General features: G+C 39.3%; 1 protein-coding gene across 2 annotated transcripts in view; it reads left to right on the plus strand.

Moving 5' to 3' along the window:
- LOC138617417 (collagen alpha-1(XI) chain-like) overlaps positions 1-20,169 on the plus strand; it is an 82,864-nt gene extending 62,695 nt beyond the window's left edge. For both annotated transcript variants that reach the window (XM_069692415.1, XM_069692416.1), the window contains exons 46-68: positions 881-988; positions 4,309-4,362; positions 5,084-5,137; positions 5,267-5,320; positions 5,609-5,662; positions 6,809-6,916; positions 7,096-7,149; positions 7,469-7,522; positions 7,953-8,006; positions 10,278-10,331; positions 12,144-12,251; positions 12,782-12,835; positions 13,165-13,218; positions 13,813-13,920; positions 14,135-14,188; positions 14,287-14,322; positions 14,436-14,489; positions 14,954-15,215; positions 15,343-15,455; positions 15,635-15,703; positions 16,050-16,283; positions 18,439-18,624; positions 18,719-20,169. In XM_069692415.1, the coding sequence (XP_069548516.1) occupies positions 881-988; positions 4,309-4,362; positions 5,084-5,137; positions 5,267-5,320; positions 5,609-5,662; positions 6,809-6,916; positions 7,096-7,149; positions 7,469-7,522; positions 7,953-8,006; positions 10,278-10,331; positions 12,144-12,251; positions 12,782-12,835; positions 13,165-13,218; positions 13,813-13,920; positions 14,135-14,188; positions 14,287-14,322; positions 14,436-14,489; positions 14,954-15,215; positions 15,343-15,455; positions 15,635-15,703; positions 16,050-16,283; positions 18,439-18,585 (1,941 nt within the window). In that variant the 3' untranslated portion in view covers positions 18,586-18,624; positions 18,719-20,169. The remainder of the gene's footprint in view (positions 1-880; positions 989-4,308; positions 4,363-5,083; positions 5,138-5,266; positions 5,321-5,608; positions 5,663-6,808; positions 6,917-7,095; positions 7,150-7,468; positions 7,523-7,952; positions 8,007-10,277; positions 10,332-12,143; positions 12,252-12,781; positions 12,836-13,164; positions 13,219-13,812; positions 13,921-14,134; positions 14,189-14,286; positions 14,323-14,435; positions 14,490-14,953; positions 15,216-15,342; positions 15,456-15,634; positions 15,704-16,049; positions 16,284-18,438; positions 18,625-18,718) is intronic.
- The last annotated feature ends 5,454 nt before the right edge of the window (positions 20,170-25,623 follow it).

The raw sequence follows: 25,623 nt of genomic DNA on the forward strand, positions 1-25,623 counted from the left end.
ATCCGACTCTTAGTCTCTTCGCTGTACTCGAGCTACCTTTAATCACCTAACATTTCCTTCTAAGCTGTTCTGCATTCAGTAGCAGCGCCCGAGGCTGCCTACATGTCCCAGGGCTCAGGGAAAGCTCCTCGAGCACTTTCAAGTGCTGACATGCGTTTGAACTGCAAACTCCTAGTCTGTCAGCACTTCACTCTTTCCCTGTAGTCTCCCCTTTCTATCCTCTGTAGCCCTGTGCACCTCTGGCTTCACAGATGAAGTCAGCATCTTTCACATACACTGTTTACCATAACCCTGTGGCTACACTGTATCCTGCTTTCCCTGATGAGAAGCTCTGGTTGGATGGCTGCTGTTTCCTCAGATACCCCAGCAGCACAGTGGATCACTGGCTTAAAAAAATGTTACCTGACCTTTGTCCATTTTTTGTTTTTAGTTTTAAATACATTCTAAATGATCAAATAGACATTCAGGTTTACTCGCCACTGTATGAGTGCAAATATCTGCTTATAAGTTGGCCCTGAGATGCACTGTTGACTTGTCCAGGGTGCGTGCTTGGAAAAACTCCAGCACGCACACGCGCAAGAATACATGGGTTTAGAGCACTTAATGGAGGGATGAAACTGCCATTAAATGATATTCAGAACAGGCATTCAAGCACTGTAACTGTTCATTAAATGTGTGTTTGAATGCGTGCATTGAGGCACCCTCTGTTTGGATATACTCTGTAACCTTGAAAAAGATTAAAAAGAAATAAAATATCCCATAAGAGAAAAAAAAAATTAAAAAAAAAAAAAATTGAGATATACGTTGCATTTGCTGAAGCTCCAGCTAATGGAGATCAGAATAAAGATGTTTGGATTTTGTGACCTTTGACCCCCCACAGGGCAGCGATGGTGAAGCTGGACCGAGAGGACAGCAGGGTATGTTTGGCCAGAAAGGAGACGAAGGGGCCAGAGGATTCCCGGGTCTACCGGGACCCATCGGATTGCAGGTAAGTCTCCATTGACTCTGAAATCTTTTTATTGACACAAACACACATGTTGATACTCAATATCTCACTCTCTAATCACATGGCAACCAGGTCACGTTGAGCAGGTATTCACAGTACTTTCCTTCTGTCAAATCCATCCGGAGCAGAATGACTTCCTCCACAGCCCTTAAACCGACAACACTTCCTCTCTCCTTGCGTCATTTACATTACATCAAAACAAAGCATAATTTATTAATGCAGCCTTGACTCCTAATGGTACTTTGTATTGCTCCTGGGCAAATAATGTTTTTCCCCCCCTCAAGGACTTTCTTTAGCGTAGGCAGTGCTAAAAATCCATCACCATTGCTAACATTTAGCATTTGGCATTTTGCCGTGGCGTTAATGGCGGAAGGGGTGGGGGTGGGGTGGGGGTGCTGCCATTGGTTTTTCCACTCAGACTGCATCATTATCATGCAGTAAACTGCTCCCCTCCAGTGCTCTCCGGTCCAAATAGGAGACCAGCTGCAGTGGTAGCCTGTGTTTAATCAGGTATTTTGATCAATGTGTTGTACAAATCTATTTATCTTTTGCAAATATGGAGCATAAAAGACATATTACAATACACAGTATTCATTTCCAAGAGGATTGTTTAGAGAAAAAGGGCAGCAACTCCTAGACAGGTTGGAAGTTTGGGTTTTGTAGAAAGAATTATGCGGATAATTGGATAGACACACTTCTGTTGGGTATCAAAGCCGTGACCTTACAAATATCCTGCCAACCCACCAGGACTCCCTGGAAACAGCAACACAGACTTTTGCATCTTAAAAATCATGGAGGGTTGGAGGGCTTTTTTATCAATAACTGACCCACAGTTTATATTTTCCACCTCAATACACATTGATCTGTGGCTATTTATCTTATTTTTAATGGCTGTAGTTTATAGATTTTTTTCTTGGAAACACGCACAGTGTTGAGTGCAGCACCAGTTCTTGGTATCAAAATGAGACCATGTAAGTTTCCAGAGAAGCATAAACATGTGCTTTTGATTCTTAATAAAACATTGAAAAAAATAACCAACATTATGCACCCATCTTTAATCTAATCCACTCAAATTAGGTTTTTTTTTTTCAGATACAATTTAATGGTTAGCTATGGTGATTTCTGTTAGCTAACATTAAGCTTTGTAAATATTGCATTTGTCAGATATTATAGAGTCAGATAATTGCAGTGATTGCACTTCTTGTGTTAGATTATATTTTAGGGTTAGGGTTAGTGGCAGTTGTCACTTGTGGCGACTGCTGTTGGTGTTCAGCCAAAGATGCAGTCTCACTTAAAGATAATACATATATATATTCTGGATTTGCTATTGCCATATGTTAGCTGGTCAGAAATAATAACTGTGTGCTGGTAATATTAAGAGTAATTATTATGGCAGTGCTGCCCTACTCTGTCTAGGCTAAAGACCAGGAGCAACAGGGCCTTTTCTGTTTGGGCACCCACCCTGAAACTTCTTATCCTCCTTTAAATCCCTTTAAAACATATTTCTATAAATGCACCTTAAAGGGTTTGTGGTGTAAATTGGACTTCTCACCTCTTGAGATCGTATTTTCTACAAAGGCACTTTCCCCATTCTATTTTAATAATTTAAATGATTTTATTTTGTCTTGTAAAGTCTTTTGTGATTTAATTTTTAAAGATTGCTATATAAATAAGGTTTATTATAGTTATCATTAGTAGTAGTGGTAGAAGTAGTAGGTGAAGTACAAGCACAAGTATTTCTCTACTTTGCTCAGTTCAGCCTTCCTTTCCTCAAAACTGCAACAGAGTGAAATATGAACAAAAGGCAAGCTCACTGACTCCTTAAGCCAACAAGCTAAAGTGGAAGAAACTTGCTTTGGTCGCAATGAATAAAGAAACGGTACACTTCAGAATATTTCAAAGTCAATTATCCAAGGCCTCACTGAGGATGAAATTAGAGCGAAGCCCCGCTGGTCAATAGGGCCAGATAACGTTGTTATTAAGAGCAATTGGCTTTTAATTGGGCATAATGCACTCCATCTCCACTCTTTTAATTATGTTTGGCTAAGCTGCCCTTCAATAGATGGCAGCAGCCGCTGCGAGCTCAGCTCTTCAATGCAATTATCTGTAGCATTAATGATTTTTGACTATGGGGAACAAATGGCTTCAGTCCGAAAGCCTTCCATCGTACGGGGCTGTGTTTGCTGTGGAATATTGGTTTCCTCTGCTGGCGGATGAATTCTTCAGATTAAGAGGTTAAGATTGGGGACGTGGAGGAAAGTAAATATCAGATTTGATTACACCAGAGTCCTTATAGTTCTAGGCTGGTGTGGAAAAAAAGAGAGAAATGCCAAGTCATAAGTAAACGTTTATTGATATCCTCTAATGTGTGCCAAAGAGTACTTATGTATTTGTGTGTTTGTATATGGCATTTGTTAATTTTACTCATAATGTGCCTCTATTTTCTTCCAGTACATTTACAAACAAGCCTAACAAGTCCACTACTGATCAAGAGTCTGTCACTTTTGAACATTACACATGATGTTTTATCATTTATTTGATCATTTATTTATTTTCCCATTACCTTCATGCTTTATTACTGTGACTAAAGTCCCAGTCAGAGTCTGTAATAAATTATCCTCTATCATCTCAAAGTACTGTAAATCAACTTAACAGGCTGAAAGTACACATATGTGATCGCAGTGATAGATATTTATGTCATTTGATTTTTACAGCAACTTATCACTGCTGCTTTCCACCCACCTATTGATTACGCACGCTCCATCACTGTAGTTAAACTAACACAACACATAATAACCACAATTATGCACATAGACAATAAGCTACAACAGCAAGTGAGAGCTTCTTCATTTTCATTACAGATACTCCCTGCCAAGGTGTATTCAAATTGTTGTATTCGAGCCTGATTGAATTTCGAACCTGGATAATACGCACCGCCTGCACTGTCCCCTTTGTTTCCACTCTCCTGTGGACGTAGATGGATGAAGTTCCTACCTAGCAATTTACACAGGCTGATTATACCCAAGCCTCCCATACCCTTTAATTACAAAAGGTGTCCTTTTTGACTAATTGTGTGTTTACACTCAGGGGGTTCTGCTTGTATTAATGCATTCTCTATCACCTTGCATCCTGAAGCCCAGTATTCAACACACATCATCTGAAAGTACCTGTTAATGAGCGGCAAAAATAAAGTATTTATAGTCCCATCAGTGGATTTATCTAATGTGCAGTTTTGTCTCAGGTGTTGCCTCACACGACCTCTTTTTCTGAGTTATGAAGAGTGTTTTTTTTCTCCTTCGCAGGGTTTGCCCGGCCCTCCTGGCGAGAAGGGAGAAAATGGAGACGTCGGACCAATGGTGAGACTTTTTCTCTGTTGCAGCAATTCACATTGTTTTCACGTACAACCCAGTGAAGTGGAAGGGAATTTTTGCTGATTGTTCTGAAGTTTTGGCTGGAGGCTGGAGGCAGATGTTTTCGTCAGTGAAAGATGTATTGACACAAACGTTCCAATGGGTGAAACTTCGATGCTCTGGTTCTGTGCAGGATGTTTTTTTCTACCATCATTTATTAGTTTTTCACTCTCAATGGAGTCCTACAGAGTAAGTTGACTAGTCAGAACAAAACAGCAGTACATGTCTAGATATCGTATAAAGGTTTGATTTGATGACATAAAACAGAACAGCCTGTACTTTTTTCTCTCCCTTTATGGGGTCTAGACAAGTAACTCACAAGTTCAGTGACAGAGTGTCATCAGAAAAATGTTTCTTAAAATGATCTTACCTGCATTTGATAACTATTGCACAAAGCATGGCTACTGTTGTTTGGTGTGACACTACTTCCAAAGAAAGACACAAAAAGTTATGCAGTAAATTACAGCAGTAGGTCTGACATGTTGATGTTACAACTACTATCATAGAGGCTACTATGGTTTCACTATTATTCAAGTTACATTAACAGTAAAATATACCTTACAGCACAGTGATTATTTAGCATTTATCTATTACTGTGTAAATAAATTTGGTTGGAAATCATGTGACATCTCACTATTCTAAACATATTTTCCTGTCTTTCTGACAGGGTCCACCTGGTCCTCCTGGCCCCAGAGGCCCTCAAGGATCGAGCGGTGCCAATGTAAGTTTCTTCGTTCTTCTCTGTAAAGCTTTAGTCATACTCTGTATTTCAAAACTGAAGTTTGTCCAAAATACATTTCTTTTATGTGACTCTCTTACTTATTTCAACCAATGCTTGATTTATCTGCAGGGTGCACAAGGTCCCCCTGGAGGTATTGGTGCAATGGGAGGTGTTGGTGAGAAGGTAAGAACCAAATATGCCAGATGACGCACTTGTGAAGAAATTTTCATCGCCAAGAAATTAATATCTTTAGTTTCCCTTCGTATGTTTTGCAGAAAAAAAGAAACTTGTTTTGAGTGTTTCTCTTTCCACATCTAAAGGACACTGCCATTAATTATAGAGATGCAAAGTAAAAACAAAAAGAGGTGGCAGTTGATACTAATTAGTCAGCCAATAATGCTGGTTTGGTTAATGTCACTGTGATAAGAGATATTTCACACATTAATGCACATTTTCACTGTGACATCACAGGGAGAAACCGGTGAGGCTGGCAACCCAGGATCACCCGGAGAGCCTGGTATTGGAGTAAGTACACTGTGTCATGCTCACATCTCAAATAGTAAGTTTTATTTTCAAAGACAAGAGAACTGACGGTTTATACCTAATCCAGCAGCATGTCCTCGTGTACAGTTCCTCCCATATGTAACTGTGACTGTTCAAGCAACGTCTGTGAGTGCAGCTAATTAGGTTGTGTTTATTATTTGATGCTTCAGCTATGGGGGCTGTTTTACCTCTGAGTATTTTCCCTCAGATTACGGTAGGTTGATACACAGAAACGCTCGCCACCTGAGGGCTTTTCAGCAGATAATTAACTCTGCCACATTTGTACTCCTCCACTGTTGATGCTGTCATTAATCGAAGCTCTTGTAACAGGCTGTTATTGGAAAGAAAGTCTGAATATGTCAGGAGTTGTTTTTTTCGGTGACAGCCGCATCATAACGGCATGTAGTTGTTGTTTTTTTTAATTACACTTGGTTGGTGGTAAATTTACATCAACTACATCAATCGAAAAATGGTAAAAAAAAATAAAAAAAAAATCTGTTTCATAATTTCATTGGTTTGCCTGCAAAAAAGTGTCTGTAGTTGTATAAATAAGGATATGTCTCAGATCTGGGCAGTACCATCGATCCGGGCTGAGCAGTAGCCATTGCTTGTGTAATACCAGGGATCCCTCACCTTAGTTGTGGGTGTGAGCCACTCACCCTCTTTGAGTCTGAATCCATCAGATTGTATTGACGTCTCCGTCTGCTGCCTCTGTATCTGTTTACAGTGACAGATAGACCCGGTATTGCACGTCATATCGAGGTCAATTTTAAAGGTGCCACGCTGACGAGAGAAGCGCTCGGCTCTAATGGGCCAACTAATGACTCTGAGCTTGTATTCATGCTTCAGCTGCTGCTCTGAGTCATCACCAATGCTTTAAGGCCCTATTTGTGCTATTACTCTAATGAAATATGATGCTGGACCATTTGGCATTATCATTTCGTGGATGAAATTCAGATTTTCATTTGCAGCTATGATCAAATATCTATATATAAAACAAATGCTTAAAGCTCAGTTTTTATAACAGTTTTCTTTTTGGTGCCTTATTAGCATCCTGTTATCAAAGTGGTGTGGATGGCCCTTGTGTTGTCTTCATAGTGACAAGACTTTGATGCATTTTTCCTTCAGGGCCCAAGAGGAGAGACTGGTGAAAAGGGAGAAACCGGCCCCCCAGGTGCTGCAGGACCCCCCGGTGGCCGTGGTCCCCCCGGAGATGATGGTCCCAAGGGTAACCCTGTGCGTCATCCGCGCTGAAACACACACACAGTCGTAACTGATGCATTATTAGAGCTGTCAGCGACAGCATCCTTGTGTCATATTTCTCTGTCGAGCTGTCTGCTTCCACAGTTGTTGTTGACATGATGTTAAATATAAGAGTCAAGCTCAGTCTTCTCCGTGTCTTGATCTGTCTGCAGGGTCCTGTCGGCTTTCCAGGAGACCCTGGTCCCCCTGGTGAGCCTGGTGCTGGTGTAAGTGCTGCATTTATCCCTCAAATATGGTTTTATGTTCAGGATATTATAGCATTTAAAGAATATGCATTACAATAAATAATGTAAATCATTATGTTTGTGAGTCTGAGTAAATATTGATAATTGAAATAGACTCAAAGGCCAAAAAAATGCCCTTATACCTTTAGTGTTTGTTTTCCTCTGGTATGTTTATTCATGATAACTTCTCTGTTTTGTGTAGGAGAAATCTTTTTTTATGGGTCAGAATATTGTCCAAGCTTTGTCACAGCATGACAACTGATTAATGATGTCATGTCTTATTTGTGTTTTTTTTTTTTAGGGTCTTGATGGTTTAGCCGGTGACAAAGGAGACGATGGAGAGGCTGGACAACCAGTAAGTCTAACAGGAACTGAAATTGTAAAAAAAAAAAAAAAAAATAGCCATGTAAAAAATTCAAAAGTATCAGCCAGACACATTGTGCTACTAAGATTCATTACATGCAGGGAAATAGAGTAGGTTTCACTCTTTGGCATTTACAATAACCAGATAATGTAGAGTATTTAGAATTAGCTGCATTTTGTATAAATATCTCAGTAATTCTGGTGTTTCTTAAAAAAAATTTAAGTATAGAAAAAGAATCACTAAGAAGAAGATGGAGGCGAAATTTCAAGTTTTGGCATTTTAAAATATTTTGCAGTTTCCATCCTGTGAAATTGAGATATCTCTACATTTGTAAAAAAAAAAAATAATAATAACCATTATGTAACAATACCCTCAATTTTTCTGAAGTGGAGTTATATCTGTTCTATCTGCTGCACTTTAGGGCCCTGCAGGTCCATCTGGTGAGGCTGGAGTACCAGGACCTCCTGGCAAAAGGGTGAGTATATTTCCAGAATGATGTATGAGAAAATACTTCTGTTAAACTCTTGAGACACTCTCTATTTTTAGCCTCAGTGCTCTTACATGCCCCCAGCTATTTTATCACTCACTGTAGGGTAATAAATATTTATGATCATATGCTTAGATTTTTGAATTGATCTCCATGAGTTTGACAGGAAATTATTTCCATTAGTTAAATGGAGAGTCTAGAATAACCCGAAATTGCAAATAGCGATCATCCTGTTAAGAGAATATTGACATATTGTGGGTTTAAATGACAGTTACGTGAAAGCAGGAGGAGTGCTGCTGCTGCTAATGCCAGGAAATTAACTTGTCATTTTGATTTCTGGCACTCAATGCCCTTTCTGTCACATCAAACTTGAGCTGAGATTATTTCATTTCACTGGCGCAGCCATTTTACGATGCCTTCCAATTACAGTAATAATGTTTTACAATTAACAATAAAGCATGCCATTAATGTACCATATGAAAGGCTGACACAACATGGCAAGACAGAAATGAGACTCTCACATTTGAAGTCAGTTTATTTCTTTTTTGTTTACTTCAGCAGAGATGTTGCTCAGGAAAGTCTGACTTATCCTCCATAGCTTCAAAATCAACCTTCTCTGCTTAGGTTTATGTACAGTACTTAAGTATTTCCATTTTTATGATACTTTTTCCTTCTACCCCACAACATTTCATAAGAAAATGATGCACTTTTTACTTCACTGCATTTATTTTATAGCAGTAGTTACTTTTCAGATCACGTTGATTGAAAAGAGTGATTGCCCAGAGGATGGAACAGATGATCCGCTGTAGCGACCTCTTAACAGTTTTAGAAAACAAAGACATTGATTGCAAAGATTAAACCAGTGGTTCAAAACCTTTTGTGACTCCTTACACACAATATAGCAGCATAAAACCCATTCATTTCCCATTAGTTGTCTCAGCCCCCCTTAATTTATGTCATGACCCCGTATATGGCCCTAATCCCTAGATTGGGAAACACAGGACTAAACTATCTTAAGTGTATAAAGTACCCCAGCAAACTACAAAGTATTTACAATCCAACATATGAGTTATATCACGTACTTCTACTTTTGATACTTTCGGTGTATTTAGCTCATCTTTTTTTTCACTTTTTCTTAAGCAGCATTTTGACTGCAGCACGTGATAAAAAAAAAATGTGTGATGCGACTGAAACATTCATTTATCAACCTTATCATGACCACACTAGTTGTGAAGATACTGTACAATTCTGTGGGCTGTTGGACAAAAAATGATCACTGGGTAGATAACGTAGCATTAGATAAAAGATGCACCTGTGGTGGTGCCGTACCAGAAATGCTTGTTAAGCATCAGGCTCACTAGTTTGCGTGTTTTCGATGCAGTTCTTTGGCTCATGTTAAATACGGACGGGATGGAGTGGTTGATGATACATTTTTTTAAAACATTGATATGGTAAGCAATTTTTACCCCCAGAATTTGTATTCAAAGGGGTAGTGTGCAAGTGACAGAGCCTACACAGAACAAATTAGAGCCCAGTTGCATGTCCATATTAATGGACTTTGCGATATGATTTTTCATCCTTCACCAAGGTAATTCGGGGTTAGTCTCTTTCCCAATATCTCCTCAAAATTGACTCCGCTTTGGTGCTCATTGATGCATGTGGTTGCTTGACTACATTAGCGCACATACACGCACGGGTGAATACACACATGCCTGCATAGACACACACACACACACACACACACACACACACACACACACACACACACACACACACACACACACACACACACACACACACACACACACACACACACACACATATTCACTAATGCACATACACGGTTGCCAGGGCTCATAACCTACATTGAAGACGGGTGGCTTTTGTTTGGTCTATTTGATTATGGTTTCTAATGGCAAATGTCAGCCCACTTACAAGGTTGTGACCAGAGGCTGTTTGGTGAAAATGCTGATGTCTTTTTATCTCAGTATGTTTGGAATGTAGGACAATTTGCTTGCATTGCTGTTGCTTGGCCCTGCATAATCCTCTCCCTTTCAAGGTCAGAGCGTGCTTTAGCTGAATAATTATGTACATTAAACTACCGTTTGTCAGTAAATATTGGACCATTTAAAGGAATAGGTTCCTAAAAAATGTTGACATAATGGAGCTTACTGAATCATGTTATTAATTATGATTATAGCTTTATTTTAAGTTCTCACCTACAAAATTCTAATAGTGTTTGATTGTTGTTTTTCTTAGGGACCTGTCGGACTTGCAGGTCAGGAGGGCAGACAAGGAGAAAAGGGATCCAAGGTAAGATAGAAAAACTTGCGTTGTACGAATCAACGTTGAGGCATCAATGTTTGAAGTGCAGATCTGATTCTTCAGTCAAGAGTTTATTTTTTGTTTATTTTTGGAGGCATTAAAGGATCTTAAAACAGCTATAATCAATATTTTTATAAAGCCTAAGTATAGTATGACTATATGCAATAACAAAGGCATCTCTTGTAGTGATGAACCTACAGAGAATTATCTCCTGAATCTGCAGCTCCCCTAATTTTTACTGAGCTTTATAGTATCTTTCAGCTATTTTTTAAAATCTGTCCAGCCTGTAATTTTCCTATATTGTTTCCCTCCCACTGCTCTGTCATTTTTAGCCAGAGGAATCAAGTGATTTCATTGACAAAAATCCACCGCTCAGCACCCAACTGCAGCAAGACAAAATTATCACCTTAAGATCAGAGGCATGCCTGTGTGAAGCCGACTAGCCAGGAACCTACCGAAAGCATTTGAGGCATTTAGGGAACCTCAGTAAATTGTAGTGACTAGCGATAGCTTGCATGTGAGGCTTTTAGTGGATTAATTGTAGCTACAGAAAACCTGGGTAACACTCTCCCCCTCTAAACTGAAAGAAATAATGTACTGTAATGTGTAATGTAATTTTCTTTTTCTTAAAATGGATTTCATAAAATTGATGTTGAAAAAAATACCATTCAGGAACCAGTAAGGTATCAGTACCAGTCCAATTCATATTAACTTTAAGTACAACATGTCATGTTTACAATTTACTACAACTAACCAGTAAAGTATTTATAAATGACAATTCCAATTAAACATTCAAATAAAACTGAATGAAATGTCTTAAAGAAAGATGTCCATTAGATGTTTTGAAGGACAAAGCTTCACCTATCAATCCCCTGTCCTCTAAAACTCGGCTCATGTGGCTTGTATTTGTAAGAATATTCAAATTGGTCTCACAGCAGAAGCAGTCATGTTTCTTGAGCCTATCAACACGTTTGATTGCTTTTTAAAATCCATAACATGCCAGTGTTTGCACAATCGAAGTGCATCAAAGAGGGAACATCTTTGTAAGCCTTAAAGAAATTGTTTGTCTCCAAATGAGATGGTTCAAAGAAATGCACAAACAGAAAACCTGACAAATCTCAGACACAGCCCGGCTCTCTCTTTTCTACTTTGTCACTCCGTTTCTGATTTCTCCTCCTCACATGCACACATTCACATCCACATCGAGGTAAAGGATTAGAGTTGATTTGATGGAGACAAGACAAAGCCCGCATTGTGATCCTTTAGTGTCACATCCAGGCCTAATTGGTTGTCAGAACAATATAATCCCCTCCTCCCAGTCAATATGACATCTCTGGAACTTTAATACATAAAAACTTGCTGGTTCTGCTCAGAGCCAATAGATAAGACCTGGTCACATTTGATCTGTTTGGATGTTGCAAATCCTTGAATCCTGCATGGTAGAAAACATTGCAGAATATCGAACAGTGACTTTCAAATTCAGGATTAAAATTAAGTTGGATAAAGGTCTTGTTTTCTCTGAAGCAGAGATATATTTGACTTTAATCTTAACACATGTAGTGCAGAGACCATAGGACTGTCTGTATTGCAAAGTATTGTACCCTGTGACATTTATTTTACTGTTGTCAGTACTATGGAACAATGTTTTTAAGGCCTCAAGGATACACACATCGCATTCTGGTGAGAAACAAATTATGTTTAGAAGAGAACTCCAATTGGTACACTACATTTGCATTAGTCCAATAGACCGTTGTTGTTTTTTTTGTTGTTGTTTTTTGCTAATGTCTCTTTGTTTTACAGGGAGAAGCCGGAGCAGAGGGACCTGTTGGGAAAACTGGACCCGTGGGACCTCAGGGTCCCCCTGGAAAAGCTGGTGCTGAGGGTCTGCGTGGAATCCCTGGTGCTGTTGTGAGTAGATTTTCAAAATCTCTTGGTGTTTATAAGCCTGGTGTTACAGGACCCAGATTCTCTCAGTTGCCCATTAGGTGAAAAATCCCTTAGGTTAATTTTGAAACTATTGGAGCAGTGACCATTGTATGACATATGTTGTGAGCCTAAACTCAACCACAGCAGCAATGTCATCGCACTTTGCCACCCCCACTGATCTCTGAATAGTCCGCCCTTCAGAGTGGCCGAGTGAACTTTAATGCAAACAGGGTTTCTGGACTATAATTACAGCAAACACAGAATCTGAGCAATTGTCAGGCAGAGCCAGGCTGTCTGTTTATTTGGTTCAATTTTATTTATATACCGCCAAATCACAACACAAGTTATTTCAAGGCACCTAACAAAGTAAGGTCCTTACAACAGAACTTTACAACATTATAGAGAGGAACCTAACCTCTCAGTATTTCTCATGTGGGCGAAAGCTCGAGGGAAAACTTTCTTTGAACAGGAAGAAAACCTCTGAAACAATAATTGTTTTTCTTTATTTTCAGGGTGAGCAAGGACTCCCTGGTGCTTCTGGTCAGGACGGCCCTCCTGGACCTATTGTAAGGCATTTTCTTCCATCTCCCTGTTAGAATACTGTCAAACCTGCAGCATAAACTCATAGCACAGATTGTTTGCATTCAAAAATCTGCTGGACTGAATGATAATAATGCATGCTTTCTGGTTATTAGATAAGAATGAATGAATTTGAGATATGGGGTTTTCTGGTATAATATGCAGGTTTTTGGTATGATACTTGGTTTAGTAGCTCTGGAGGATAGATATGCAATGGTCACCATTAGTGCAGAGATCTCTGCTGGTCCCCACTGCAAAATAATAGCAATTCATTTTGCTGTCAGTTATGCTTGACAAACTGATTTTCTCTCCACAGGGACCCCCTGGACTTCCTGGTATGAAAGGTGACTCTGGATACAAGGGAGAGAAGGCAAGACATTATTACGATGCTAATCTCAAATTGCTTTATTGTGTATTTCTCTATATCTGCTCATGTGCCTTATCTGAAACCTCCAAAGTAAGCAAACATCTCGGCCTATTCCCTCCCTATCTCTTTGCACACTGTCTCCCAGCGAGATGAAGAAAGCTTCTGCTCTGCCAGGAGTTTTTCTCACAGTGATTTAATGCAGCGAATGAATATGTATAAGTTCAATAATATCATCTGTGTAATGGTCATTGGTTTAATGCCAGCATGCAGCAGTCAGAAGCAGATGGTCATAACTCTGCCCAGCAGCAGGTGCTGAGACGGACCACCAGTGTTAATTATGACGACCACAATAAACAAACAAATTATTCATAGGGAGAAATAAGACAGTACTGAGGTTGTCTGGCCGACCATTGTCCATAAACATACAGATGTATTACCGTATTTGTTTCACTTTTATTTTTTTATCTGCTAGTGTATGAAAATTACTTTTTGTCAGATGGATAATTAGTACAAATATTGTTTTGATTTGTGAATTATTTCAGTGCTTTTTTTTTTTTCAAATTATTTGTTCTTCGTTTTCTTCTCCGCCTGTTCCAGGGTCATCCAGGTCTGATCGGTCTGATTGGACCTCCCGGAGAACCTGGAGAGAAGGGAGACAGAGGTCTGCCTGGACCTCAGGGTACTGGTGGTGGAAAGGGCGATTCTGTGAGTGTCCTGCATCTTCTTATTAAACAAAGAAAAATTGTTCTTTGGTATATTGTCACAAATAATCTTTAATGAAAAAAAAACTATACTTCATTTTCAGTTCCTAGGGCTAACTGCAAGACATTGTGGTCACATACATAGATAAAATATCATATTTTATTTTGGACCTGCATTTACTGCATGCTGAATGATCTGATCTGTTGTGTGTTAAAAGGGTATTGGTGGTTCACAAGGTCCTCTCGGCCCCCCTGGTCCTCCTGGAATTCCTGTAAGTTGCACTTCTTGTCGACCAAATGTGTATTTTCCACCTTCTGTTCCACAGCTGTTGTTCACCTCTTCATCTTTTTTTTTTTTTATTATTATTAGGGTACTCAAGGACAGAAGGGATCTAAGGGATCAACTGTAAGTTTGTTCTTTGGTTCTTTTTCAATATTTTGATGGTTTTCACCTACCACTACATTCGGTAAGAATGGGTTCTCTTTTAAATATGTCTGTGATGCCTTGTTTTCTTTCAGGGTTCAACTGGTCAGAAGGGAGACAGTGGAATGATTGGGCCACCTGGACCTCCTGTAAGTTACCTCTTTGTTGACATTTAATTTAAAGAGAGCTTACCAATATTCGAAATTGGTATAAATTTGTATTAACATTATGCGTCACTGGTGCTAAAACAATTAGTGAGTTATTCTATTAGTAAATTATTAAGGCTAATTAGCAATTATTTTGATCATCTATTAATTATTCATCATCGGTCATTTCATAATATAATATTTTTCTTTGCTTGTAGCATTGGACATTCAATATCTTTGAAGTTTTAAATGTTGAGTAGTGAGACAAATCAAAGTCAGCATTTGACATCATGAGGCATCTGACTATGGGATTAATTGATTATTTAGGAAATAATTGGAAGATTAAGAAATGTTGACAGTAAGTGTTGGCATTCTATCCCAGGGTAGAAGAGTTTACATGGTAAAACAAAAACAAAAAATAGAAATAATAGAAGCGATCTGCTCGACCTTAAACCTCTGTGCTGCAGGGTCCACCTGCTGATGTCATCCAGCCGCTGCCCCTCCAGCAGCCCTCCAGAAAGACCAGGCGGCAGGCTGAGATGCAGGGAGACGATGCGCTGGCAGACTACGGCGTAGACGACGTGGGCGTGGAGGGAATGGAGGATGTCTTCGGATCTCTCAACAACCTCAAACAGGACATTGAGCGCTTGAAGTTCCCTCTGGGAACCCAGGACAACCCTGCGAGGACCTGCAACGACCTGCACCTCAGCCAGCCCGACTTCCCAGATGGTACGACCGAGATCGTGTTTACCATAGTATCAACAATCTCACAGGATTCATCAGTAGTAGAATACATTGTAAAATCAGCGCATTTTGTTTGTCTTGGCTGTGTCTCATAGCTCTGCTTCTCTCTCAGGTGAATACTGGATTGATCCAAACCAGGGCTGCATAGGAGACGCCATCAAAGTGTCCTGTAACTTCACAGCAGGGGGAGAAACATGCATCTACCCAGATAAGAAATCCACAGGAGTAAGTGACTTCAAACACCTGGTTATATACATTATCAGACCATTATAGAAATTTAAAGTCACCATTTTTATTCGTGATATTTGCAGCTATTTAACAAAAGTCTGTGTAAAGCACATTTATTCTTGACATGTTAATAATCTCTATAATTCATACATTTTTTTTCTTGGTTTTTATTGTAGGTCAGAATATCCAACTGGCCCAAGGAGGCTCCGGGCTCATGGTTCAGTGAATTCAAACGTGGCAAAATCGTGAGTCAGCCCACACAGCTTCTTATTTTCTTTTTCTATTACCTCCCAGTAGACATTCAACATCCTTTTGAGATAAGTTTTTCAATTTTGCTCCTTTATCACTTTGTCTCACGTAAAGTAACTCTTTCCCACTAATGTCTCTCCTTCCTGTCATACGTCTCCCTCCCTTTACTCTTTACATCCTTCCTTTTCTCAATTTTCTCATTCTTTCTTTCTCTTCTGTTTGCCTGTCTCCAACTTTCCATCTCCACTCACGTCACTCCATCCCTTAATGTCCTCTTTCGTTTCTTCTTTCCCATTTTTCCTCTTCTCTCTCCCCTCTCTCTTTCTCTCCACCTATCCCCAGTTGAACTACGTTGATGGGGCAGAAAACACCATCAACACAGTGCAGATGACCTTCCTGAAGCTGTTGAGCTCCTCGGCACGGCAGAACTTCACCTACATTTGCCATCAGTCTGTGGCCTGGTACGACGCCAAGGCTGACAACTACGACAAGGCACTGCGCTTCCTGGGCTCCAACGATGAGGAAATGTCTTACGACAATAATCCCTTCATCAAGCCGCTGATGGACGGCTGCTCGGTAAACACTCGTTTTCTAACTTTCGGTTTGCAATTAAACTTTGTATAAATCCCGTATAATCCCATTAATCCTTACAAATATGTATACTGTTGTAGGGAAATGTCATGAAGTAATGTTTATGGTGGACAGAATAATAAGAGGACAATCAAGTACCAGGAGTCAGTATGGGAATATTTAAAAAATAGGGACAAACTATAACTGGGCTGCACCTGCTATTCATAAATCACCATTATTTTTGTGAAATCCTTGCTTTCTTCGGAGCTGCTCGGCAGTTTTAAAAAGTGATTTACTGAACCTGGTTGCACCATTGTAAACAGATTGCTGAAAAACACTGGTAACGTCATCCAATCAAAAACACCTTCCTAAGTAAATGGAAATCCATGTAGCATTAAAAGCTGTAATATAACTTTCAAGATGTAAATATATTAAACCTAGATGCTGATCCAAGGTAAATCTAGGTGTGACTTTGTGTTAATTATGCTGTAAACCCATAAATATTCATGTATTTTGGAGTAAAATGGAAATATGCAACAGTACTGGCATCAAGTTTTATAATTTGAGACAGATATCCTTTAAATTCTCTCCAGTGAGCATCACTATTGAACAGTATTTTGAAGTGTCAGGTCAAATACACACAAGACCACTTCATTAGGTAAACCCGTTCAACTGCTCCTAATCAGCCAATCACGTGGGAGAAACTCAATGCATTCAGGCATGTTGTCATGGTGAAGACGATCTGCTCAAGCTCAAACCGAGCTCAATGACTTTAAACTGGTTGTTGGCGCTGGTTTGAGTATTTCAGAAACTGTTGATTTACTGGAATTTTCAAGCACAATCATCTCTAGTGCGAAACAGAAAAGACATCCAGTGAGCAGTTCTCTGTGCAGAGATCAGAGAGGAATGGTTCAAGCTGACAGAAAGGCAACAGTAACTCAAAGCTGAGAATAAGAAACGGAGGCTACAGTGGGCACAAGCTTACAAAAATTGGACAAAGGAAGATTGGAAAATGCTGCCTGGTCTGATGAATCTCGATCTCAGATGGAAGATTCAGATGGTAGGATAAGTATCAACAATTCATGCTGGTGGTGGAGGTTTGGGCACCATAGCACCAACTGAGCATCACTGAAGCACCACCTGAGTATCTTGTTGTTGCTGATCATGTCCATCGTCTATGCTGTCATGACAATACCAAAAACTCTGAGGAATGTTTCCAGCATCTCGTTGCATCTACGCCACAAAGATATAAGTTTGTTCTGAGGGTAAAACATAGTCCAACCCGATACTAGAAAGGTGTACCTAATAAAGTGGCCGTCGAGTGTATGTCAGTCTTTAAAACACGTCATAAGTTTTAACAGTTAGTTCAGCTAGCTGCATAAAATATGGATTGTGATTAGTACTGTAGTTAGTAAATATTTAGTAAAAACTCACTTTTTCTGTGAAAAATTGTTTATGTGGTGCAACCTACATTTTATTTAGAGATGCATAAATGCTTCGTTAATCATTGCCATCATCATGCAGTAATGTAGGCTAATTTTGAACAGGAGAACTTCTGCAGCAGACCAGCATCAGGTGTTGGAAACTGATTTTACTTCAAGAAAAAACATGTACTCTTTAATTTTGGATTCCTAGATTCATATAATTTGATGTTAATAGTACGTCTCATCTAGAAGTTTTTTCTTACTTTTCTACAAAAGATGAATATAAACCTGGAGGTTTAAACCTGCACAGGTTAGTTATAACATGTATGTTAGCACTGCAGCTAAATATAATCTTCACTATAGATTGATATGTGTATTTTTTTTTTCTGGCAGTTCTTTAGCCTTTAAAATGTCATAAAACAGAGAAAGGATGAAAATCTTCACATTTGCAGGTCTGCAAGCTGCATATTTTGATTGATAAATGGCTTTAAATAGTTCACATATCATACCTATCATGGATTATTTGTCTGTCAGTCAACTGATCAGCTGATTGTTTCAGCACAACGCAGTATGTCAATCCAGCTCTCTCAACCTGTTCTCTCTGGGTCAGGGAGCGGGCTGGATCTTCTTCCCCTGTTATTTATTTGATATTTCCTGTAAGACATTGTATGACCTATACCTGGACCACCTTGCTAAACACCTGTCTGTCTGTTCTATGTGCCCTTTTCTGTCTGCAGCTGAAGCAGGGCTATTCAAAGACAGTGATGGAGATCAACACTCCCCGCATCGACCAGTTGCCCATCATTGACGTCATGCTGAATGACTTTGGGGACTCCAACCAGAGGTTTGGCTTCGAGGTCGGCCCCGTCTGTTTCCTCGGCTAGACACGCCCATACTCCCCCGCTGAAGGACAGGGTCAGAGGGTATATATTACAACACCCACATGCTGAGATCTGACAAGCTTTACCTTCTCTCCCCGCGAAGCAAAAACCTGTGTTTTCTTTTGTTGCCGAGAAGATCCACTCGAGCCCGAAGAAGAAGAAGAAGAAGAAGAAGAAGAAGAGTGCCCCTCAGGCCCTGTCATGGAAGCGCTGACCAGGGGAAACTACTCCTCGCCCTTGTAGGGCCAGATTCACATGACTTTAACTTAGTAATGGGAGTGACATCAGGAAAAGGACATTTGATGCCGTGGCGGACAGTGGCGCACTTTCAGCAACAGAGAGAGGATCCACTCACCCAAAGCCCCACCCTCCCTTGTCCTCCCCCTCCCACCATGCCTCCCTCTCTGGATGCTCCGGGTGCTGCTCTGAATACAACCACAGAGGTGCTTTTGTGCAGAATCACAAAACACTCAAGGTGCTACAAAAAAGTGCTTTTTGATAAAACTGTAATTATTATTATTATTTTGTACAATATTGTTCCTTTCCGAATCCACTCTAAAAACTTGCATGTGACCCAGCTCTTAAAGTTTTAAATAAATATTCGGTAAAACTATATTAGAATAAATCCTATGAATATATTTAATGTCTGTTAGGAACAAATTTCATGAGAAGTATTATGTCTTTTGAAAAGATTCATGGCATACATTTGACAAAAGCTCCAATTTGTAAGTATGAAATAATCCTTTTGTAAATAATATAACTTCCATTATTGGACTTTTATCAGATATTAAAAACAAACTGGAAACACAACATCAAACTCAAAAAGCCTAGCATAAAAGACAAACCAGTTGGTACAATATGCCCATTAGGAACTTAAGCCATAATAAAGCAAGATAGTAATATAAATATTCTTAGAAAGGGCTTATTCTTCCAGAGAGACTTTATTATACCTCAGTTTCTTTTTTTTTTTAATGTGGATTTATTTAGCTTTTCAACCATGTTAATATCTTTGGAACACAATCATGTTGGAACATTATTTGTGGTTTCTAACTTACAAAGATAAATGAATTTTACGTGATTAAATTTGTCCAACTGTTCTTCACAAATCCACAGAAAAAGCCCTGTTGATACTTTCTTTGTAACAGTGAACGAAATGTTTTCATGTGCCTTGAATTGTTCATTCAAAAATATTAAAACTGGATTCTGAAAAATGTCGGGTTGAATGTCTGTATTGTTGGCTATTTGAGTGCCCAGATGAGTAGTGCTCTTTTTGTGATTCTGCGCTGCCTTCTACGTGTTACCCTCCTTCGCCATTATAATTTAAGATCAGGAGGATTAGTGGTTCCGAGCGTTTGGGTTCATGTCATTGATTCTGCCGAGCCCAGGCGCCGTTATGTCTTCCAGCTTGTTTTTCTTTGACTCAGATTTGACTTTGATCAAGATCTGTTTGCATCTGCCCCTCTTTAGCTTAAAGCTATGATAGCAAAGACTCCAGAGCCGCTTTTAAACCTGTGTAATTACAGTATGTCTACAACCTATGTACAACTGAAATAAATCTTTTGGTGCTTTGCCAAATGCACACTGCAATCGTTTGCATTCACTTGCAGATTGAACTGTATTCAGAGTCTATAGAACCAGAGTATGTTGCTGAAATGCATGGTTTCACGATGCATGAGATCAACACTGAATGACAACACTCACTGAATGGCTTCCCGTTTGCACCACTGGCGTCTGTAGAAAATACAGTCAGACCAAATGCCAAAGAATCTTTCCAGTAGCCTACTTACTTCAAAAATATATTTTCCTCAGGCCTGTGATCAGACATTGTTAGTATTCTCTTACAGGTTTCAAGTGACTGCAGTCAAAAACTTTGTGAGTATGACGCGTCAACATTCAAAGCACAACCAACCTCCAAAACTTTCACTTTTCTGCGACTGCACCGATCAATTTATATACCATACATCAAACAGCTCGCTGCGTGATTCCAGAGAGTTCGGTCCACACGGAGACAGGCGGCAGAAATGGCTCGTGTATGTTTCTTGACATTTTGTGTGATTTTTTGATTACCATCCTTTACTGTGAGATGAAATGCTTACGAAGCTCACACCGAGGATAATTTACGACATAATATTGACACAATGATAGATCCCAGCTTTTGTCTGTGCCGCTGAAGTGTCCGCAGCAAATGCATACTGACAGTAATTATCTTTTCTTCCCAGGAAGTTTGTCATTTTAGCAGCGGCGAGTACGAAAGAGCAGATTACACTCGTGATAATGAGGCATGTAAAACCACTTGCCGAAAAGCAAGTATGACAGCTCATCACACCCAAAACAGAAACAACAACAACAAATCTAGTTTATTTGTTGTGCAAGTGTTCCAGTAGCAAAGTGAAAGGGTTCGTTTTTATAAGCAATGCAGTTATAGGGTTTTGATTTCAGAGTTACAGCACAATAAAGAGGTAAATATCAGTATGGTTTCATCGTTAAGTGCTGGTTTTTCCAGCTGCAGAGACTTTTGGTTTTGAAAACTCACTTACTGTACCTCTGACTTTAGATCATTTTAGAAAACTGAGTAGTGCTTGCTTGACAGTGTCATGGAAACTCTTAAAGACATCTCTGTCATGACAACTACATAAATATGTCATGATTGGCTTTGTAACCTGTAATAAAGACATATTACAGAGTTAAAAGTAGGAGCCGATGTTACCTGCCCTCACGTTTACATCTTCTCAGCTAATGTCAAATTGACAGGACAGATCTTTTTTTCATAAACACACATATCTTCATGATATTGAACAATTAATTAGTAGGTCCTCTTGTTGGAATTTCACCGTTTACCAAGTCATGTGCTATATTTGGAATCTTTGTAGTGCAAAGAGAGAAATTTATATTTATCTTTATTTGTAAGCAAAATACTCACATATAATAAACAAACCTCTGCCTCACAGCTCTGTTATCTCACATGCAAAAACATTATTTTTAATAGACTACATACAGAAAAACTATTAGTTTTATCTGCCTCCTCCATAGCTGATTTTATTTTGCCTCGTGAATCATTACATCTGTTCGTAGAGCTCTCCGTGCACCTCTTGAACCTGAATGCTGTATCATGTTTTGGTCAGTGGATGCACATATGGTGATGACTAATCATAAAGTTTGTGCCTGGCAATTTTGCTCGAGTTGGTGACTAGTTTTCTTTCCTTTTTTTTACTTAAATGAATACAGGGCCACCTGTTTTTCATTTTTAGAGACAGAATTAAATATTTTTCTGTTAAATGGATACAGGATGAAAACAAAAACTTAAGAGCTGCTGTGGGCAACAGTCACAGCTGATGAGATGCATTTCAAAGGGAAGATAGTGTAAGATAACGCTTTTATAATCCCAAAGGGGAATTAGTGTTACAGCAGCTTACATGATAAACACAAAATACACGTAGAAGAATAAAAAAATAGAATATAATAGAAAAGGGAAAGGGATGTTGTTGTATTTTTGTCTGTATGAGAAAGTGTTAAGTTCTCCATCCACTGTTCACGTTCTTCCCGCCCATTTAATCCTTTCCAGGGTCATGAACAGCTGGACGCTGCCACAGCAGGAATTAAGCCAGAGGACAAGAAAGTTTCTACTCACACGTCTGAAGACTAACGCGGTGAGACACACAATCACGTCTGAGACAACTGACAAGTCCGAATCTCTTTTGTTGGGGGATTTTAAATGAAACGACACAAAGCCCCCACACACACACACACGCAGCTCACACACAAACAAAAAAATAGAATACAGTCTGAGACACCCCTGAGCTACCCTTATTATTCTACCAGGTGTTTTTACTTCTATATAGTCTATTCATGAAGCCCTTTGTGGATGGTATACCGTACTGTCACTTATAGATCCTGCTCTATGTTTCTCTCTCTTTCTCTCACATATTCAGCTGATTTGCAGAAAGAAGCGGTATATGTCTACTACAAGTAAATCATTTTGTTTTCACTTTGGCTGCTTTTGTTTCTTAAAATATAAAATTCTGCATATATAAAATGATCTAAATGAGCAAACCTAACATGATAATGTTGGCCACTTCCTTGTTTAGTCATTTACTACTCCCTATAAAAGGGACACTCATTATTCATTATTTATCATTCATCATTTTTTTTTAATCATCACTGACTGGTGTCCAACTGCTGACCTCACCTCTGGAAGATGTAGCATGGCTTAGTTACAGCAGCACTTTGTGAATATTGTCTATTTGATGTAACTTAATGCTACCACAGGGTTAATTGGTGTATTTTTACTTTGGTCCAATTCATGAGCCTAGAAATTATGAGATTTGAGGAAAAACTGCAAATTAAGAAATTAACAATAATTTAAACAGAAAACGAATTCTGCAGAGAAGGAGGCTGCTAGTGAACTTATGAACCTATGGAAGAACTGTGAGTCACAGCTCCCACACTTTCAACCAGTAGCTGCGATTTACATAAGTTAAAAAGTTATTTTTGGTGCTGTGCAGTCTGAATATCTGTTCCCTTAAAGTATGACAAGCCCCAAATATTATTTAGAAACCCCAACCACATGTTTTAGCCGTAAATTAAATTGTCATGTAAATCATATGGCTCTAAGCATGCAGTAGGCTTCATTTTTGTCCGCAGCAGGAAAACATGTAACTTTTACGCCTAGACAGGCCAAAGTGTGTCTATTTCACGTTTTGCCATGATGCTAGGTTGGAATATTTAGTTTGCAGCATTTGGCAACAATCGTTGTCAACACATCTCTCTTATTTGCCAGAAACATTAAGGTGGTAATTTTTCTTTGTCTGGTAGGGCTGTGAAAGGAAACAGAAACTTCAGGTCAAGTTCAATTTATGTGATTTTCCCAAAATCCAAAATTCGCCTCATAGGCCTTTGCAATCTGCCCACCATTCAACACCCTTTACCACTCATAGTGTAATCTTAACACTCCAAATCTAACTGTGTGGCACTGGTTTAAACCCTCCAACAGATAGGGGCGAAATCTGTGCAGCTAACTGATATCAAGCTGCTGCTTCTCTTTGACCAAAGTATTTACCCTCCAATCCGTTGAACTGCTTAGTGACCAAGAGTAGAAAGAGCCTATTTTCCTGGAAAGATACTGTAAATGTTTTTGAACAGCAAAACAGCAAAAAAAAAAAAAAAAAAAAAAAAAAAAAAAGCAAGTCTACACTTGACTAGATAAAGGAAGATAAAGATAACTTGTTTAAAATAGCTGACACCGTGTAATTTTCAGCTATTTGTAGAGGAACACTGCAAACAGCCTGTATCGACTGGTGTCTCTTTTGTAGCAAGATAATTGCTTGTTCTTTCTGTTGATATTTCCTTGAAAGACAGAAATACAGACAATAAATCTGCTGTGTTTACAGTATTAGCATCTCTCAGCAGTCTATTGATTCTGTCTGTGCTACTTCTGTAAATAAACTGTTTACAGCAGTTTTGGAAGTGTATTTGTACTACAAAAGATGCACTGGGCTCATCATATGTCATAAACAATTTGAACTTGGTTGAGCCACAAAGCAAGCAGCAGCCAGTGTTAATGCTGGAGAGAAACTCATCAGGAATGCAGGTCATTGCTCACAAAAACCCTTTGTTCAAGTGTGCCAAGTTTGTGTCTCTTTCTCCTGTCAAAGACGTTCGAGTTTTCCCTGTTCAAACAGTTTCACTGGGATCCACTCCAACAGTACTGTGCTTCACTGCTCAGCCTGATGCTGACTGGTGAGCTGGAAACGGCCTGGAGACACCCCCTGGGGTCTCGAGTTTATATTAGCCATTCTTACATCAGAAGTGCCTGGAGTGCCCAGGAAACAGCTGAAACCAAAAGCAAAAGCGGACCCCAACTCACCTTTACCTGAGAGAAATTTACATCCCACTGAGTCTCACTTTATAAAAATGTACACATCAAGAACAAACTGTCCATTTTCCTCAGACAAAGGAAAACATTGATTGGCAAACCAAAGTCAGAGTCCTCCCAGAGGTTTGAAGGTGACTCCTGCTGTCAAGGACATGCTCTTATTGCAGCCTGTAAACGGCCTCTCAGGGAAGGTCTGAATGACAGTCAGAGTACAAAAGCCGTGGCTCGGGCCGAAGTCGAGTGCTCTTTCGGTTCAAATGTTTCAGGCGCACTGTGTTCTAAACGTCCAGAGGGTTTCACCTCCCCAGAGGGGGGTGGGAGAGTCGCAAGTGACTCGTGAAAGGAGACATGAAGCAAAGGTACTCTAAGAGGAGGAAGTCAGACATGCATGCCAATGGAAAGTTATTGTATTTTTTTGCTCATTGATTTGTCCCACTTACCAACACAGCCAGCAGTTGGATGTGCAGCACAGGATGTGACACATAGCTCACGGAGGCAACTAAGGAACTTAAAAGCCCTTCGTATCTGCAATTTGTGTCAGAATTCATACTCCTCTGAGTCTGAATCTGTCAAAACTTTTCAGATTCAGTGTGACTTAGACCACTGCAGTATCATTATATTCAATGTTCATTGTGCAGAAATGTCCTTACATCTACTAACAAGAGGGAAAGAAAACCACACTTCTCGGATTTCTGAATTTACCCGATAATCCACACATTTATAGGTTTTCTTTAGTATTATGTTATCAGTTCCAGTTTTATGTCTGTTGACACGTTGAAAACAGGAAGTGCTAATTGCATACTTTTAATGGTTCCATTTGCATTGATGTAAACTAATACAGGCAAATGAGTCCATTGCTGCATTCAAATTGTCCACTTGTCCACTAAATAGTGTAATATAGTGAACAAAATCCCCTCTGATTGGTCATATAGTGGACAAGTGGATAATCCAAACGCAGCACATGACGACTTTATACTTCCTGTTTACATCCACCAAAGAATCGCGCAAGCCACATAACTAAAGGGGAGCAGTTGTTGTCACACTTTCTTTGAGTAGACTTGGAAAACCTTTGATCTAATCTCTAAATCAAGAATTCTCATTTGAAAACTAGACATCTAGAGTGTTTGTAAAATGAGATTTCTTCTTTAATTTCACAATTTTTTTGCACA

The sequence above is a fragment of the Brachyistius frenatus genome, unplaced genomic scaffold (assembly GCF_029030835.1).
Source record: "Brachyistius frenatus isolate BFR_SWC_R1_liver_20210118 unplaced genomic scaffold, ASM2903083v1 Contig_12, whole genome shotgun sequence".
NCBI lineage: Eukaryota > Metazoa > Chordata > Actinopteri > Embiotocidae > Brachyistius > Brachyistius frenatus.